Consider the following 18,524-nt stretch of genomic DNA (forward strand, 5'->3'; position numbering starts at 1 on the left):
CAACATGGATATTTTGGATGATAAACATCTCCATCAGCTCAAGCCCTAATCTTTGCTGGAAGGGGATAGAGGACAGGGCAGAGAAACTCTAAATTCATCTGAACTTAGTAGCCACCTACTAGAAGAAAAGATAGGGGATATATATTTTTAAAGTAATACATTTAATCAGACCAGAAAGGCTTAGCGATGGGATAGGAAAGGCAACCCTTCCACACACACTCCCAAATGATTTGTAGGGAAAACAATGCTTTTTCACTGTGGGTGTTAGGTAGCAGCAGATATTTACAAACAACTATACATATTGAACATGAGTGCTTGCTAAAAGCAGTGTCATTAAAAGGCACTGGTTTTTTTTTTCCATTTTTGTGATCTGACCAGACTGGTGTTGGCCAGCTTTACCCTTGTTAACACTTGGATCCTTTCAGTGATGGAGAATTTGCTTCCTCTGGAAGTAGCCTATTCCACTTTGGGCCAGCCTAATTGTTAGGAAATTTCTTCATATATCACACTGAAATCAACCCCTCTGAAACTTCCACTTACTATTCTTAGCTCATATTCTGGGAACAAGTTGGCAAGTCCATCTTCCAAATGATAGCAGCCCATTTACCTGCATGAAGAGAATAGATCCTGTCTCCTCAAGTCTTCTCCATGTTAAATAGCCACAGTTCCTCGAGTTGATCTTCAGAGGGCATGGTTTCACGTCCGGACACCATTCTTATTACTGTCTTCTAAACATGCTTCAGAGTTTCATTGTACTTCCTAAAATGTGATGTCCAGAGGGAAACACAATATTCCATGTGCAATCTAACCATGGCAGAGTATAGTAGGGCTGTGATAATCCCTCTTGCTGAATACTATTCTTTCTATCAACTGTAGATGGCATTCATTATTACAGTTCACTATTAGAATCATACAAAGGTCCTTGAAAATCCCTAGGCCTTTTTATTATGAACCGTTGTCAAGCCAAATCTGACCCCTCACACTGTACTTGTATAGTCTACTTTTTTGAGCCAAAATATAGAATTTTACAATTATCTCCATTATATTTAATCTTGTTAGATTTGTTTATTTTATCCTATCAAGATCTTGTGGGATCCTGATTCTGACATCCAATAAGCTGATTGTCTCTCCAAGTTTCCTGTCATCTATGCTATTATCCAAGTCTCTGGTAAAAATGTTGAGAGCACTATAAGATAGGTCCTTGTGACACTCTATATTCCTTCTAGTTGACATCACTCCATTAAGCATTCCACTTTGGATTCACCTATTCAACCAGTTCTGAATCAACCTAACTTGTGTTATCCAGTCCATATCTCTGAAATTTGTGATCAAGAATATCAAATACCTTGCAAAAATCTTGTACCCTATATTGAGAAATAAAGATTGAGCCCTAAGAGCTATCTACACTTAGTGGGTGAGAAAAGAAAGTAAAGGAGACACAAAAGAAATAGATAAGGAAAATTCTTAATGTACAGAATTCAGAGTATATCCCAATAGGTTCATTTCATTCCAAGATTGCTTTCAAAAAGCATTTATCACTGACCAAAGCAGGAGACATTGGTCGTTGCCAAAGCAACAAGCTCTAGTTCAGTTTTCCCTAGAATTAGGACAGAACAACTATGTCTTTGCCCTAGGGCAGAATATTTAACAGATATCTACAGCACCTTCTAGGAAGTACTTCCTCCCCTGCCCATCCCATCGCTGGCAATTGCATTGTACAAATAACACAAATGTGAATTTTCAGTTTTTGGAAAACTTGAAATTCCAAGTCTACTCAATCATCAATCATCCTTCTCAGAGTTATCTCTTAACATTTAATCATTTCCTTCAAAGTTGTAGGAAAGAGACATGGCCTAAAAGCCTGAAATTTTAAGCCATGATGAAAGTCACCTCAACTGACTCATATGGTGCCTTTCTTGGTGGTGCCTGTAAGTGAAGTGTGTGCTTGCCTCTGGTTATGCACAAAGTTGTCATGAATATGAAGGATCACTTTACTAGTGAGAGTCCTCCATGAAAATGCGGCCAGAGGAATAATTGGGCCCCTTGTTCCACTAGCAGAGGGCACCTTGGCTAGTGCACTCTTGCAGTATTCTCATTCTCTATTCAGGCAATCCCTGGTGACCTCATAGTGTTAACAAGAACAGTATGAGTCAGTGTTATTGGGAGACCTTTCATGACTCTGACCCATGAGTTTGGATGGAATGTGAACTGTTACAGCCTTTGTGCTAAATAATCTCCTTCTTTCCTTCCGTCATTCATTTGACAAAGAGTTATTGGGTATCCACTGAATGAATGGCACCATATCAGGTACTAGGATTGTTAGTACTTTCATTAATAACATAGCATATAAAAATACATCCAATAAACTCAAAAATTGTCATTTTCAAATGCTACCTTCTAACAAAGAAATCCCATAATAATATTTCTTTTTTATTGAGTCATATCATTCATATTTTGTTTTAAGGCTAGATTTAACAATGTTGACACCCAGTCTTAACTGCTAGGAGGTCCCCTTTATGATCTAAAGCACAAGATTCCCTCCCCCAACACACACGCCCAAATATACTGCCCCACTTCACCCTAAATCACTATGTATTTGGACAAATAGATACAGTCACAGAGCTTAGGTGGAGTTCCGCTTTAGCAAAACGTGTGGAATGTAAAGCCTTGCCTTCCCATACAAAAGTATATCAGCTGCTTCATTGCACATCAGATAGCAAAATAAAATGTGAATCTTGTGGTTGAAATTGTTACCAATTTGTCACTGGTCTAAATGGCCAGTGCATTTCATGTGGCAAATTTTTATTCTTACAAAATCAAATTTTTTAAAATCATAATTTATTACATATTTTTACAGTCCTGCCTATTTTACCTCTGTAATGACTTTCTAATCTATCCCCCTCTATCCCTTCCCCACTGCTCCCACCCTGCTCAACCACCCTGCTCAAAAAACCTTCAATAGTTCCCAATATCTATAAAATCAAATCCAAACTCTTTAGCCTGGTTTCCTAGACCCTTCATGCTCTGGCCTCAATCTACTTTTCTAGGCCTATTTCTCACTACTCCCATGTCTGAATTCTTTCTTAACTCTAGAAAAACTGAATAATTTGCTGTTCCCCAATAAGACTCCAGGCTCTATTTCTTCCCTATATATGCTCATGTTCTCTCTGCATTTGGAATACCCTCCCCACCCCGTTTCATCTGTTAAAATCCAACTCCTTTGTCAAGGAAATATAAACACTCTGCTCTGGCATTTATAACCCTTCCCAACCTGGCTCCCACCTACCTTTCCAGCCTAATTATACATTACTTCTCTTTACTCTCTCTACTATCCAGCCAAACTGACCTTCTTGCTGTTCCTTACACTTGACACTCAATCCTCTGTCTCTATACTATCATCACTTGTCTGAAATACACTCCCTTCTCACCTTGGCCTCTTAGGATCCTAGGTTTCCTTCAAAACTCGACTCAGGTATTGCCTCCTCTGTAAGAACATTCCTTGCACCTCCCCCTAAAATTAGCTTGGATTTATTTCGTATAGAGTTACAAGTATATTTGTCTCACATTTTATCTCCCATTATAGAATATAAGATTCTTGAGTACAAAAACTGTTTTTTATCTTTTACTGTTGTTTGTATCTCCAGTGTCTATTATAGTGCCTGACACATAGTAGGGATACTTAATAAATGTTTGTTGATTCATTGATTCAAATGCTGCCTTTTAAAAAATTGTTCAAGCTTATGGAAGTGATTGTTGAAAACTAAAAATAAATAAATGAATGAATTAAAATTTTTTAAAAAGAAAAGAAAAAAATTGTTCAAATGCCCACCTTCTTAATGAAGTTTTTCTTGATCGCCTGCCTGTATGTGGTCTCTCCCCTTGGCCCTTTATCTGTAACTCTTTACTGTACTTATTATATTCTTCTACATAATCTAATTATTTGTGTACTGGCAGTGTCTTATTTTCCCTGTCCTTATAGACAGAGATGTCAGCCTATCTCCTGCAGTACCCAGCATAGTGCTTTACATAGCACAGGTGTTGCAAAAATAGTTTTGAATGAATTAATATATTAATATTTTTGAATGATTAAGTATTTTATTCCCCTTCTTAAAAGTAGAGATTTGAATATCTGTGAAGAATTCTTTTCAGTTCTTCTTTTAATATTAATTGACTTGTCCATTGTTCTTTCTTACCAAACTTGAAACTGAAAAAAAATGTTGATTTGAGTTTAGTCACAGATTTGTGAATAGATTTTATTTTATTTCATTTGAATTACAGATTCATGATAGATTTTGTTTTATTTGATTTCATCTTGTTCACCATGCCTTGTGTGGGTATCATCCTAAAGTCAGCCATGAAACAGATTGACCATAGATAAGGAACTCCTGAACTTGTTCTATAGGACAAATCCATTTCCCTAGCAGGTGTGCTTTCTCCATTGAAAGTACAAAGATGTAATTGGGGAATGGCTAAACAAGCTGTGGTATACAAATGTTATGAAATATTATTGTGCTATAAGAAATGACAAGCAGGATGCTCTCAGAAAAATCTGGACTTATATGAACTGATGCAAAGTAAAGTAAACAGAACCAGGAGACCATTATACATGGTAATAGCAATATTGTTCAATGAAGAACTGTGAATGACTTAGCTATTCTCAGCAATCCCAAAGGACTAATGATGAAAAATACTATCCACTTCCAGAGAAAGAACTGATACTGTTTGATTCAGAAGCACTCTATTTTTCACTTTCTTTCTGCTGTTCTTTTTCGTTTGAGTCTTGTCTCACAAAAGAACTAATATGAAAATGTTTTAAGTTATTGTGCATGTATAACCTATATCTGATTACTTTTTATCTCAAGGAGGGGAAGGAGGGAGGGAGAGAGGGATGGAATTTGGAATTCAAAACTTAAAAAAACAAATGTTTAAGAAATTGTTTAACATGTTATGGGGGGGTTGTGTGTGTATGTGTGTGTGTGTGTGTGTGTGTGTGTGTACAGTGAGGGGAAAGGGAGAGGAGGATGTGAAAGTGACTACCATGTCACAGAATTGTTGACTATTCAGTCATTGTGTTTAGAATCACCCTTGCCAAAATACCCATTGGATTTACTTGTTTTGCTGTAACCCTATTCTAAGCAAAACTATCAATTTAGAAGAGGTACTTGACAGATTTGGGTGCCTGGCCTTCCAAACTTCCCTCAATTCAAAAGCTCTCCCTGATCAGTCACTGACTACCATAACACCACCAAACTACCATTTTCCTATATAACTAGAAGTGTGCTCAAGTCAAGATTCTTTCTTGGCTTGAAACTATCACATATCCATGTGATAATCATAGTGGCAGAGTTTTGACCCTAGTTAGTAAGAAATGACATAGGTTCAAATCTTACCTCTAATGCTTACTTTATGTGTTACTTGATACACTATATTAGTGTGACCTTGGGCAAGTCTAGTCTAAACTTTCCTAGCCCTCAGTTTCTTCATCTGTAAAATAAGCTCAAGAGAGAGAATCTCTGAGGTCCCTTTCAGTTCTAGATTTATGTATGTGGACTGAAGAAAGGTATTTGTAGTTGGGAGAGTGTACCCCATAAGTGGATCCTAATGAATGTACTAATGAGGATGAAAAGAAAAAAAAGAGGAAGATGGGAACTTTCCTAAAAATCATAAGACTAAGGTTCAAGTTTCAATTAATCCACTTACTAGCTATATAATTTTTATCAAGTCATTTTATGTCATTGGTCTCAATTTTCTCACTTATCACATAAAGGGGTTGTACTACATTGGAGTTTCTTAACCATTTTTGTATCATGGACCTCTTTGGTCATCTAGAAGCCTATGGATCCTTTCTCAGAATAATGTTTTACATGTTTTTAAGTAAAAATAAAATACATGGGATTACAAATATGTAATTTTTTCATGCAAGTTCACAGGAACTGATATATATCTATGGACTCTTTTGGGGTCTGTGGACCCAAAGTTAGGAATCTCTGGACTAAATTATCTCTAAGGATCCTTCCAGCTCTAATGTTTGTGAGTTTAATGATTTTACAAAGTGCTTTACAAAGATTGCCACATCTGATCCTCATAACGGTCCTCTGAGATAAGCAGGGCAAGAATTATTGGAGAGGCAGTATGGTGTAGAAAGTCAGCCCATCAGTTAGCAAGCATTTTTAAGTACCTACTATGGGCAGACACTGCTAAGTATTGGAGGTATAAAGAAAGGCAAAAGAGATCTCTGCTCCCAAGGAGCTCACAATCCAATTGGGGAAACAACATACAAACAAACTGTACTATATAAAAGGAAGATGTACATTGAATAAATTGGAGATTATCAACAAAGGGAAGGCATTGACATTAAGGGGGATCAGGAAAGGCTTCTTGTAGAAAGTGGGCCTTTCTTTGAGATTTGAAGGTAGCCGGGGAAGCCAGGAGACAGAAATAAAGAGAGAGTTCCAGGCATGGGAGGACGACAAGTAAAATGCCTTTAGTCAGGAGATAGGATGTCTAGATGAGCAACAGCAAAAAGGCCAGGGTCACTGAAATGTAAAATAAGGTGTGGGGTAGAAGGAATAAAATGGAAAAGTTAGGAAGGGGACCAAGATATGGAAGACTTTAAGAGTCAAACAAGATTTTATGTTTGATCCTGGAAGCAATAGGGAGCCACTGGAGTCGATTGAACTGGGGGGTGGGAGGTATATGACTTTAGAAAGATCAATTTGACAGCTGAATAGAAGATGGGCTGGAGTGGGGAGAGACTTGTGACAGGAAGACCAACCAAGTCGGCTATTGTAGTAGTCCAGGTATGAGGTGATAAAGGCCTGTACCAGAGTGGGGGCAGTATCAGAGGAGAGAAGGGGGCAGAGGCAAGAGATGTCATCAAGGTAAAATCAATAGACCTGTAGCAATAGATTAGCTGTGAAAGGGGAGAGAGGGAGAGGGAGAGGGAGAAGGGAGGAGAGAGAAAGCATGCCAATGATACCTAGGTTGCAAGCCTGGGTGATTAGGAAGATGGTGGTACCTTCCACAACAATAGAAAAGATAGGAAAATGGGAGGGTTTAGGGAGAGAGAAGATAATGAGTTCAGTTTTTAAGTTAGGAAGACCTGGTCTCTGGTCTTTGATATTTATTAACTGGGCGACTGTGGAAGAGTCACAGCCTCTAAGACTATATTTCGTCATCTGTAAGACAAAAATAAAAAACCTATAGAACATCTCCCATGGGGTTATTGCGAGGATCAAAGGAGAATATATATATATAAATATATATATATGTATGTATGTATATATGTATATATATGATTTTTAAAATATTAAAACACTATATAAAATGTCAGTTGTTATTGTCTCCATTTTAAAGATGAGGAAACAAAGGCTCAGAAAACTTAAATTGCCCAGACTCACATAGCCAGTCAATAGCAAAGCCAAGATTTGAACACACGTCTTAGCACCCCAAGTCTAGTGTTCTTTCCAGTACCCCATGCTGTCCCCAAAGTACCTGCTGTTAGCTATGTTGCAGAGGTCTGCAGCTAGGCTAGCACATGCCTGAGACTTTACCTTCTCTCTCCATCTCTCAGGAGTTGTACTGACTCTTTAGCATTCCACTTTAGCATGCCATGTTCAGAAAGGGAGCTTCAAACCTAAAGGAGGCAGTTTAGTATAGTAGAAAGACCCCAAGACAGAAGTGAAAGGGAAGAACTTGACCCTCAAAGGTCTTTCTTTCATTTCTGCAATTCTTGCTACAGTAATGGTGGACCTCACTGTATTTTTGTGCCCAGTATAATTTATATGTCTTTTCTAATAAATCTTATTCCATTGCAAGGTGATGCAATGATTTTTTTCTGTTCATTTCTGAGAAAATGTTTTCTATGGTGAACTAATAACCTGCCTCATCCTTCTCAGACCTAAAAACTAATTTGGAAAACTGATATTTACAAGAAAGATTGTGGAGTAAGTTAAGATTGTGAGTCTCTGACGCTTTAATTCATTTGCTCCATTAGGCATTTGGTGCGATCAGAAAATGTAACACTGGAAAATATTAGAATCCTTGTCAAATGTGAAATGTATGATAGGTCCCAAACCCAAATTCATTTCTGCTTAACTCTTTTTCATCCAGGAGAAGAAAACTTGCTGGCGATTTTGAGGCGAAGGTGGTGGAAATATATGATCCTAGGCATCATAGATCTGGAAGCAAATTACTTGGTAGTCAAAGCTTACCAGTATACCACACTGACCAGTGTGCAGGTAGGTGAGAGACTTCTCTTTTCCTCTCACTACTCCTATTTTCTCGGGTTAAAATTGGGAGAAGGGATGGGTTAATGGGGCAAAGACAAATAATCCCAATTTGACACTATGATTTTGAGACATCCAGGTAGAGATGTCTAGCAGGCAGCTGATAATGTGAGTGCAAAGGTCTGGAGAGAGAAGAAGGCTGATTTTATGGATTTGGAAATCATCCGCATAGAGGTGATAATTAAACTCATGGAAGCTTATGAGTTAAGCCAGAGAGACAAGGTCCTGGGAGTGAGCCTTGGGACATACCCACTCTTAAAGGAAGGGATACAGGTGGCAAAACCTATAAAGAGACTGAAAAGGAGCAATCAGATAGATAGGAAGAGCACCATGAGTGTGCAGTGTCATGAAAGCTGGCAGAGAAGAGAAGATCCAGGAGTGGTTGATCACCAGTGTCAAATGCTGCAGAGAGATCATGAAGGATGAGTACTGAAAAAAAAAAACATTGGATTTAGTAATATAATCATTAGTGATCTTGAAGGAAACAGCTTCAGTTGAGTGGTGGCCAAACACAGTATTGAAGGGAGTTGAGAAATGATTGAAAGGAGGTTAAAACAACAAGTATATACAACTAACACAGTAGTATGCATAATAGGGCACTTAAATAGAAGTAAAATAAATACTAATATACTTAATGTGTCACAATAGGATGCTGCTAGACACACTATTTCTTTTGATTTGATAGACTGTTCTGACTAAAGCCCTGAAGAGAAATGTCACAGGAAATTTCATAAATTCCCTAAGGGAGAGAATGATTAAGGACCTATAACTTCTATAATAACAAAGTATCTGCAAATACCACTTTTCTTTAAAATAAGGCTCAGGAAGAAATAAATTTTATTTAAGATCTACATTAAACTTCTAGCATGTTTGAAAAAAAAAATGTACATTTATGTTGCCAAATCCTATTGGTTCTACCTCTATGATATGTCTTTCATGTATTCCCTCCTCTCCACTCCCACTGCCCCTAGTCTACACTCTCTTACCTCTTTCCTGGACTGAGTCCCTCTTGATACTATCCCCAAAACAATCATCTTAGTGCATAGATCTGACCATATCACTTCACTGCTCAGTAATACTCTATGGTTTCTCATTGCCTAATACAGAATTATCTCCACAGGACAAAAGACAAACTCCTTAGCTGGGCTGTTCCGATTTACCCTCATCTCATCATCCTCATCATGAACAACAACATGGTATATAATAATATGGGGCAGCTCTGGCTGTGGCACAGTGGATGGAGTGCTGGGCCTGGAGTCAGGAAGAATCATCTTCCTAAGTTCAAATCTGACCCCAGGCACTAGCAGATTGACCTTGGGCAAGTCACTTAACCCTGTTTGCCTCAGTTTCCTCATCTGTAAAGTGAACTGGAGAAGGAAATGGCAAACCATTCCAGTATCTCTGCCAAGAAAACCCCAAATAGGGTCCTGAAGAGTCAAATATGACTGAAAATGACTGGAGAACAACAACAACAACATATAGTATGGACCATCATAATAATAGTAATAATAATTGGCATTTATGTTATACTTGCCAGTATTTATAAAACTAGATGAGTTTCACACATTTTCTCATTTGATACTTACAATAACCTTGTGAAATAGGTTCTACAAATATTATTATCCCTCCCACATTTTACAGTTAAAGATCACCAGGATCAGAGAAATGAAATTATACTTTCATGTTCACACAGCTAATAATTGTCAGAGGCAGGATTCTAACCCATGTCCCTCCTGATTTCAAGTCTAATGCTTTTTTCCACTACACTGTGGTCCTTCTTAACTGTAGCCAAATTAGATTGTTCTTATCTCATTCTATTCTCTTCCATCTCTATACAATTCTATATGTCCCCCACATTGCCACACAATAATAATAATGGCTAGCATTTATATAGCACTTCAAGGTTTGTAAAATACTTCACAAGTATTATCTCATTTATCCCCTTGACAACCCTGGGGGGTTGGTAACATTATTATCCACATTTTACAAATGAGGAAACTGAGGCAGATAGTGGTTAAGTGATTTGCACAGGGTCACATAGCTAGTTAAGGGTTTGAAGATGGTTTTTAACTCAGAACTTCTTGCATTTGGGGGCAACTTTCCACCTACTTAATCATTTAACTGCTTCTATTAAAATCTTATCCTTCTTCAAGGCCCAGCTTAGGTGCTGCTATCTCCCTGAGGCTTTTCCTGATCACCTCTGCTGGAAATATTCTCTCTCTCCTCAAATCTCCCAAGCTACTCTGGCAGTTTTTATTATCATGGCATAATTTGCACAGTATTAAACTTCTTTAGGCACTTGTCTCATTCTTTCTACTAGACCAGGGGTGGGGAACCTGCAGCCTGTGACCTTGAGGCCACAGATTCCCACCCCTGTACTACACTGTAAGCCCCTCATGACCAAGGACTATATTGATTATCATACTTTTTATCCATAGTGCCTAGCACAATGCATTGTACATAGTAGGTATTTAATGAACATTTGTTGGATATACTGATGACTTAGGGTAAAGGAACATATATTTTGAATTACCTTCAATTTATATATCGGGCTCCCAAGAAATTTAAACTATGTGCACATTCACAGTGGGGGGTGAGAAGAATTGAAAAGGGTCTGTTGTATGGTGCAGCGTGATACAGAGGAATACTGTTCGCAAACATAGACAGATGGTAGCGAAGAATGAGAAATGAGGAGCTCCCTCTCGCCTCTATCATTAGAGATGTACAATACCTGGGGATAAAAGGAAATATCAAACTGATATTTTTTCTTACATTAAAGATTGTAAAAATAGATTCAATTAGTAACTTGCTAAATATTACACATTTTTTTCATTTTCAAACCATTTCATGCACAATAACTATTTCTAATAGTTGTGGTTCATCTGCTCCTCAGATCTGCCCCTTTGGTCCCTTCAGTGTTGACATCCGCTACCTTTCCTCCCTGCCACCTATTGTTGGACAGGCTATTTTAACATGATGTATTCAGAGAATCCATTTAAGTCATTTCATAGCAATTCTGAAAATACAGCAAGTCTTATTGAAATCCTAGCTGGCGTTAATCAGAATTGACTGAACAAGGAGAAAAGGGAAAGGTAGAGAATAAGTTGCTAATTTTCCTAGAAATCCATTCCCACTCATGATAATGAAACCTATTATATGATCATCAAAGGTGGGCATGGGAATGATTTGGTGTGGGAATCCTGAATGCATTGCTGTCAAGTCATTTGTATGCTGATTACTGTTTGTAAACTGAGGGAGCTAAGGAGGTCTCAACCTGTTTCCTTGCATTCAGACCAATTCAAAAGGTATTCCCGGGGATCTACTCTGTTCCCAGTCTTGGATTCCTACATTTTACTAGTGTGAAATTTAGCTTCCATTTAAGGAGGTCTCCCAGGCCAGCCATCTCTTCATTTCCCACCAGTTTGTACTACTCAGACTGAACTCCAGCATGCTACAAGCTGAGTACCCTCCTCCCTATCCTGTCCCCATTACTTTTCAGCTTCCTTTTGTGTGTGGTCTTTCCCTATTAGATTATAAGCTCCTTGAGGGCAGGAACTCTCTTCTTCATATTTGTATCTTCAGTGCTTAATAGAATGCCTGGCACATAGTAGGCTCTTAATAAATGCTTACTGACTGACTAACTTAACTACCCCTCTTGACAGGAGCACCAATTACCCTAGAATGAATGGGTCTGTGACACCTGAATAGATTTGGAGTAGGGAAGACCTGGTGGGCCTCTTGTCCCATTATTCCTCTCACCCTTTCAGTACATTCACTACTCCTACGATTTGTGACAGAGACAACTAACCTATACAGGGCACTTGAAAAATGTCATTTCTAGTGCTTTGCCCATTATAGGCAGCAGCTGAAGAGAGTTGCTAGCAGACAAGGAAAATGTATTCAGAAAAAAGATGATGAAAGAGAGACGTTGGCATGAAGAAACCAAGCTGTTTTCTTTGTGAGAAAGTGAAAAGGAAGAGGGTAATTCCTGTCTGAGAAACTTCTTATGATCACACCACTATGCTGGATTTGGGAGGATTTTAGTCTAAAGACACTGGGTGCATATGCTTCTCTTGACTCACGGAGAATGAGCACATTGTAACTGGGACTGTGAAACAGATTAACAGTGACATTTGGCTGAATTAGAAAGTCTGCGTGTATTTTTATAACTCTGGGAAAGAGACCATTTTGGTAGAAAACTAACTTTGAACCATCTCCCTTCTTCCCCCCAAGATATTGTCTCTCTTTCCTCAGCCATGTAGAACAGAAGGGCAAATATACTGAAATGATCTCAGATCACAAATACAAAAATCTAGAGATAGAAAGACCACAAAGATCATCTAATCCAACAATCTCTTTTTACAAAGGAAGGAACTGAGGCCCAGGGAAGTTAAGTGGCTTGTCTGAGGACACACAGGTATAATTATCATCATAGATGGGATTTAAACCCAGGTCGTCTGATGCTGAACTAATGGTGAACTAATTCATAAATCTAGAGAGGATCTCAAAGGTCATCTACTCTGACCTCTTTTTGCAAAGGAGGAAACTGAGACCCAGGGAGAATAAGTGATTTATCCTAGATCACACAGGTATTGTTAACATCAGAGTTGTTTTTTGTGAAAGGAAAGAGATGCATATGCTCTCAACTACAATAAGCAGCTCGGTGATGCAGTGGATAGAGTACCAGGCCTGGAGTCAGGAAGACCTAAGTTCAAATCTGGCCTCAGACACTGACTAGCTGTGTGACTCTGGGCAAGTCACTTAACTCTCAGTCAAGTGCCTCAGCTTCCTCTTCTGTAAAATGAGCTGGAAAAAGAAATGGCAAACCGCTATAGTATCTTTACCAAAAAAAAATAAAAATCCCAAATAGGATCATGAAGAGTCAGACATGACTGGAAAACATCTGAACGACAAATCCAAAGAATTCTTATTACAAACAGGTTTCTATTCTCTTTTTCAGCATTCTTTAGCTTTTGTATCAATGCCATATGTAGGAAATTACTGTGATTTCCTGGGTACATGCTTATTTGTGAGATATCCACTCACAGAACTGTTATTCAGTTGTTTTCTGTCATATTCAACTCTTCGTGACCCCATTTGAGATTTTCTTGGCAGAGATACTGGAGTGGTTTGCCATTTTGTTCTCCAGCTTATTTTACAGATGAGGAAACTGAGGTACTTAATGGAGGGTTAAGTGACTTGTCCAGGGTCACACAGCCCGTAAGTATCTGAGGCCAGATTTGAACTCAAAAGAATGAGTCTTCCTGACTTCAGACTGGGTACTCTATCCACTGTGCCACCTCACTGCCCACTCACAGAACTCTCAGATTGGAAGTGACCTCATAAATTATAAAGTATATTCTGCACCCAAAAAGAAATCCTCTCTCCCCAGTCCCTGAAAGTGGTCATGAAGCATGTTCTCGAAGACCTTCAGTGAAAGAGAACTTCCTGCCTCTGGAAGCAGCTCATCCCACTTTCAGATGGCTCAGATCATTGGGAAGTTCTTCATCATCCGTGTTAAGCCCAGCCCCGCTTCTCCACAGCTTTCTCCGAACACTTCTAGTCCAGTGCCATGCAGACTAAAGCTAATACCTCTCTTGCATGACAACTCTTCAAACAACTGAAGTCATGACCATGCTGCCACTTGTCCAAGCTAAACTTCACCCATTCTTTCAACCAGTCCTTGCAATGGTATGGTCTGTAATCCCCTCAACATCCTGACCAAACTTCCATATGATTTCTTATTCAAACTTTCTTATTCCATTCTAAATAATATTTCCCATTTCTATTTACAGTTCTCCTTATTTTCATTTCTTTTCCCATCATTAAGGGAAAAATATATCATACCTCCACAAGACCTAAAATCAAGAAGACTTGGGTTCTAATCCAACCTCAAACACTTACTGGCTGTGACCCTGGGCAAATGACAACTTCTGTCTGCCTCAGTTTCCTTATTTATAAAATGGGGTTAATAATATCACCTATCACCCAGAGTTATTGTGAGAATGAAATGAGGTAATAATTGTAAAGTGTTTTGCAAACCTTAAAGCACCACATAAATGCTAGCTGTTACTATTATTATATCTATGTTATAAAGATATGTTGTTGTTCAGTCGTGTCCAACTCTGTAACCTGATGGACCACCATACCAATACCGTCCGAGGGAGTTCTCTTAGCAGAGATTCTGGAGTGGTTTGCCATTTCCTTCTCCAACTTATTTTACAGATGAGGAAACTGAGGCAAACAGGGTTAAATGATTTGCCAGTCACATAGCTAGTTAGTTTCTGAGGTCAAATTTGAACTCGGGTCTTCCTGGCACCAGGCCTGGCACTTTACCTACTGTACCAACCAGCTGCCCCTGGTTGTTAACCCTCAAAATTACTTTGTATTTATTCTGCGTATGTTTTTGTGTGGACTTATCTGTATATATGTTGTTACCTCCCAGTAGGATATGTTTCTAAAGTATAGAGACTATTTTGTTTTTCTCTTTGCATTCTCTGTATGCATAGTTCAATGTGCTGCGCTTAGTAGGTGTTTAGTAAATGCTTGCTTGATTGAATCACTTCTGAGAGCATAATTAAATGGCCTTTATATTTGCAATGGGCTTGAATTTCATTCTCTATAGATGAGCTCAGAGAGTATTTCTATGTGCATTTGAAATAGCTCCCTTAGGCTTGAGTTTAAGATTATGAGGTAAGCTTTTAAGACTATATCTTCTTCTTTATCCTTGCTGTTTTTTACACATCCCTGGTGTAGGTCTGTGGAAGTTTAATGACTATTTGGGGGGGGAGAGGTATGTCTCCAGTACATTTAAAGGCAAAGCTTTCAGATGCAGGCAGCATTCATACCCCCCAGAGGTAAAATTCTATTTGGATTCTCCTCTAGCTTCCTTAGGTCTGGACTTTCCTATTCCCTAGAATGTGAAACTGTCATAAATATGGAGTAGCTCAGCTTAAAATGCCATATGTTACACTTCACTTCCATTGTAAGGTTTTCCGTAAGCCCCTCTGACCTCATGCAATACCTAGACACACCATTAGAGAAACAAATGTAAACCTGCCTTCTGGCACCATTGCATGCCATTATAATGTCCATCATTGCCTCTCTCCCAAAATGAAATCTGTCAGAAACCCCTCATTAGGGAGGCCCCTCAACCCTTCTGAAATCCATGGGCTTGGACTGGTACCCCTGGGCGCTGTCAGATAATAACACTTGAGATGTGTGGCACTTGTCTCTCAATAGACTCATAATAGCCATACTGGCAAGGTCAGGATGCATGCAGCTGATTCTAACTGTATTTTGTATTCACTTCCAAAGACTGGGTGTTGGACGAGGCATCTCCATCAAATAAGTTATCCCTTAGGATTTACAGCTAGATAAGATCTTACAGGCCTTCTGGTCCCTTTGCGCCCCCCCCCCCCCAGCCTAGCCCAGCCCACCATCAGTTTTACAAATGAGGAACCTGGGGTCAATAGATTAAGTGATTTGCCTAAGATCCCAAAGTTGAGAAGTGTAAGAACCAGGATTTGAACCAGAACCTCTGACTCCCCAAACCAGTGGTATCTCTATTATGTGACACTACCTTACTGGCTCACCTTTATCTTCTTTTCACTGAGACTTGGAATCATAGTATAGTATAGTGGGAATAGAATTGGATTTGAAGTTAGAGAATCTGGGTTTAAATTCTGGCTTTGCACTATCTTTGCGATCTTGGGCAAAGTTACTTAACTTCTCAGAAACCCAGTTCCAACGTCTATAAAATTAGGAATATTGTTGAACTAGATGAAGTGTTAATGATTAGAGAGAATGAGATGGTGCAGAGATGTAGAGAGCTGGACCTGGAGTAAGGAAGACCTGAGTCCAAATCTGGCCTCAGAAACATACTTGCTATGTGACCCTGAAGAAGTCACTTAACCTCTGTCTTCCTCAGTTTCCTTAACTGTAAAATGGGGATAATAATAACTACTACCTCCCAAGGATGATGTATCAAATGACATAATATTAATAAGCATTAGCAGTGTAAATGCATAGTAGGTACTTAATAAATGCTTGTTTTCCTTTCTTAATTTTTTTGGGTCATGGATCCCTTTCACAGTCTAATGAAGTCTATGGACCCCAGCATTTAGCACAGTGCCTGGCATACAGTAGATGCTTAATAAATGCTTATCAACTGACAGGCTAACCTCAAAATGATGTTTTAAAATGCATAAAATTAAATCTATAGGATTACAAAGTTAACTAAAGATTAGTGAAAATAAAGATGTAATTTTTTTTTCATCCAAGTTCATATATTCCAGGTGAATCCAAGAACTCCTAAATCAGGGATGGGGAACCTGCAGCCTTGAGACCACATGTGGCCCTCTAGATCTTCAAGTGCAGCCCTTTGAATCAGTCAAAGTCAGTGTGTTAGTAAGGCAGCACTTGAGGACCTACAGGGCACATGTGGCCTCTAGGCTGCAGCTTACCCACCAGCCCTAGATAATTACTAAGGGCCTCTTGCAATTCTAAATCATTTCGAGTCAAGTAGTCATATCACTGTTTCTTTTGGTCATAGCTTCATCACAGTGGAGGATTCTATGCTTAGGTTATTGACCAAAAGGAAATGGTAAATTGGTTTCAGATTTTTTATTTGACTAAGGCTCTTTTTCTTGAGCCTTTCATATAACAAAAATAACCATGATGACTGTGGTTTATGGGCTTCAAGAAACAGGCCAAAATAGCCAGTCTTCAGTGTACTCTGGTAAGTTTCAGCTCTTAATGACAGTAAATCAGGTAGCCCAAGTGGAAACAAACCAGGTGCCCACACACACTGCCTGTCCTTGCATATTTTATACCCTATTAATGCATAGTGTTCCTCTTAGCCTATTTTGAGATGAAAATTAAGAAAAATTATTCCCTTATATTATTCCCTCTCCCCACACACTAATTTTTTTCTGCTATTTGAAATAGCAGCTTTAAAAATATCAGCCCATTTCAAAGCTGGATGCAGGAGAGAATACTGGATCAGAATAAAAAGAGAAGGAAGGATCAGGAGGTCTGGATTCCAGTAAATTTGGCCACTGATTATTTTTATGTAACTTTGGTTGAGTTGTTCTTCTTTCATAAGTAGGGGTGACAATCACGTAAAGATTAATGAAAATTATTACCAGATGTTCACATAATTCCTCCCACCTGGTCTATTTTAAAAGAAAATATTAAGGGAAAGGGGGACGGAATGAGAATTGTGCAATATGGTAATATTGTGCAATAAATATGGTAATAAACTATTTAGTTATATATCTTCAGACCCATCCTCCAGCATTTAGAATTCTTTTAAAGCTCTAAAATGTTATTATCTGACTTGTGACAGCAATAAATTTGGCTTATTTGAATAAGTGTACTTTGTTTTCAAAAACATATGTGTTCCTAAAAAGTTGTGTGAAATTCAAATGTTTACAGTTGAATTAATATTTTAATTGCACTAGGAAGGGTATTCGTTAAAGTTCATGATGATTCATTTAAAAATTAAAGAACCTTTTCATAATTGAAATAATATATCTGTTGAATGTATTTGTTTGGTGAGTTAGGTTTTTATTTGAATTTGTGTAAAGCAAAGCAGCCCTATTTTAGAATGTTACGCCCACATGGTGAGATAAGCAGTCAACAAGCACTTATTAAGCACCTCCTATATACCAGGCACTGTGTTAGGTGCTGGGAGCACTAGACAAAAATGAAACCATCTCTGCCCTCAATGAGCTTTTATTCTGTCAATGGAGGTATACACAAATTAGATACAAGGTGATTTTACAGGGAGGGCATAATTCCTGAGCAGATCAGGCTGCTTTAAAAAAAAAAAAAGTCCAATTGGTCCTTGGCATTCTCCTTAAATAGTTTCACATGAAAGCAAAACATTGCTGGGACAACTTGTTCACCTGATATCTACCTAACTATTGTATCCAACCATCTGGCGGCATCCACCCTTTCTACCAACCCGTGGATCTGTTGCTGCCGACCTCAGTCCCGCTTTGTTCTGTGCTCTGTTCATTTTGATTACTGTCCTAGCTTAGATTCACATCACTGACTGGCTCCGTTTTCTCAATTTGCCTCCTGCCTGTAGTTGTTCCAACAGATCACCCCATCTGCACCTCCCAGGCAGCCCTGCAGCACCGCCTGCTGGCTCAACCCCACCTACCATGATGAACTCTGATACAATCAGAATTGGGCAAATAGGATGATTCCCCAACAAAGGTTTAAGAA

General features: G+C 38.7%; 1 protein-coding gene across 1 annotated transcript in view; it reads left to right on the forward strand.

The window, feature by feature from the left end:
* The window catches only part of SLC35F1 (solute carrier family 35 member F1), a 534,036-nt gene that overhangs the window by 413,539 nt on the left and 101,973 nt on the right, over positions 1-18,524 (forward strand). The window contains exon 3 of the mRNA XM_027848652.1: positions 8,113-8,240. Within this exon, the coding sequence (XP_027704453.1) occupies positions 8,113-8,240 (128 nt within the window). The remainder of the gene's footprint in view (positions 1-8,112; positions 8,241-18,524) is intronic.

Source organism: Vombatus ursinus, unplaced genomic scaffold (genome assembly GCF_900497805.2).
Source record: "Vombatus ursinus unplaced genomic scaffold, bare-nosed wombat genome assembly UNPS02006779.1, whole genome shotgun sequence".
Lineage (NCBI taxonomy): Eukaryota > Metazoa > Chordata > Mammalia > Diprotodontia > Vombatidae > Vombatus > Vombatus ursinus.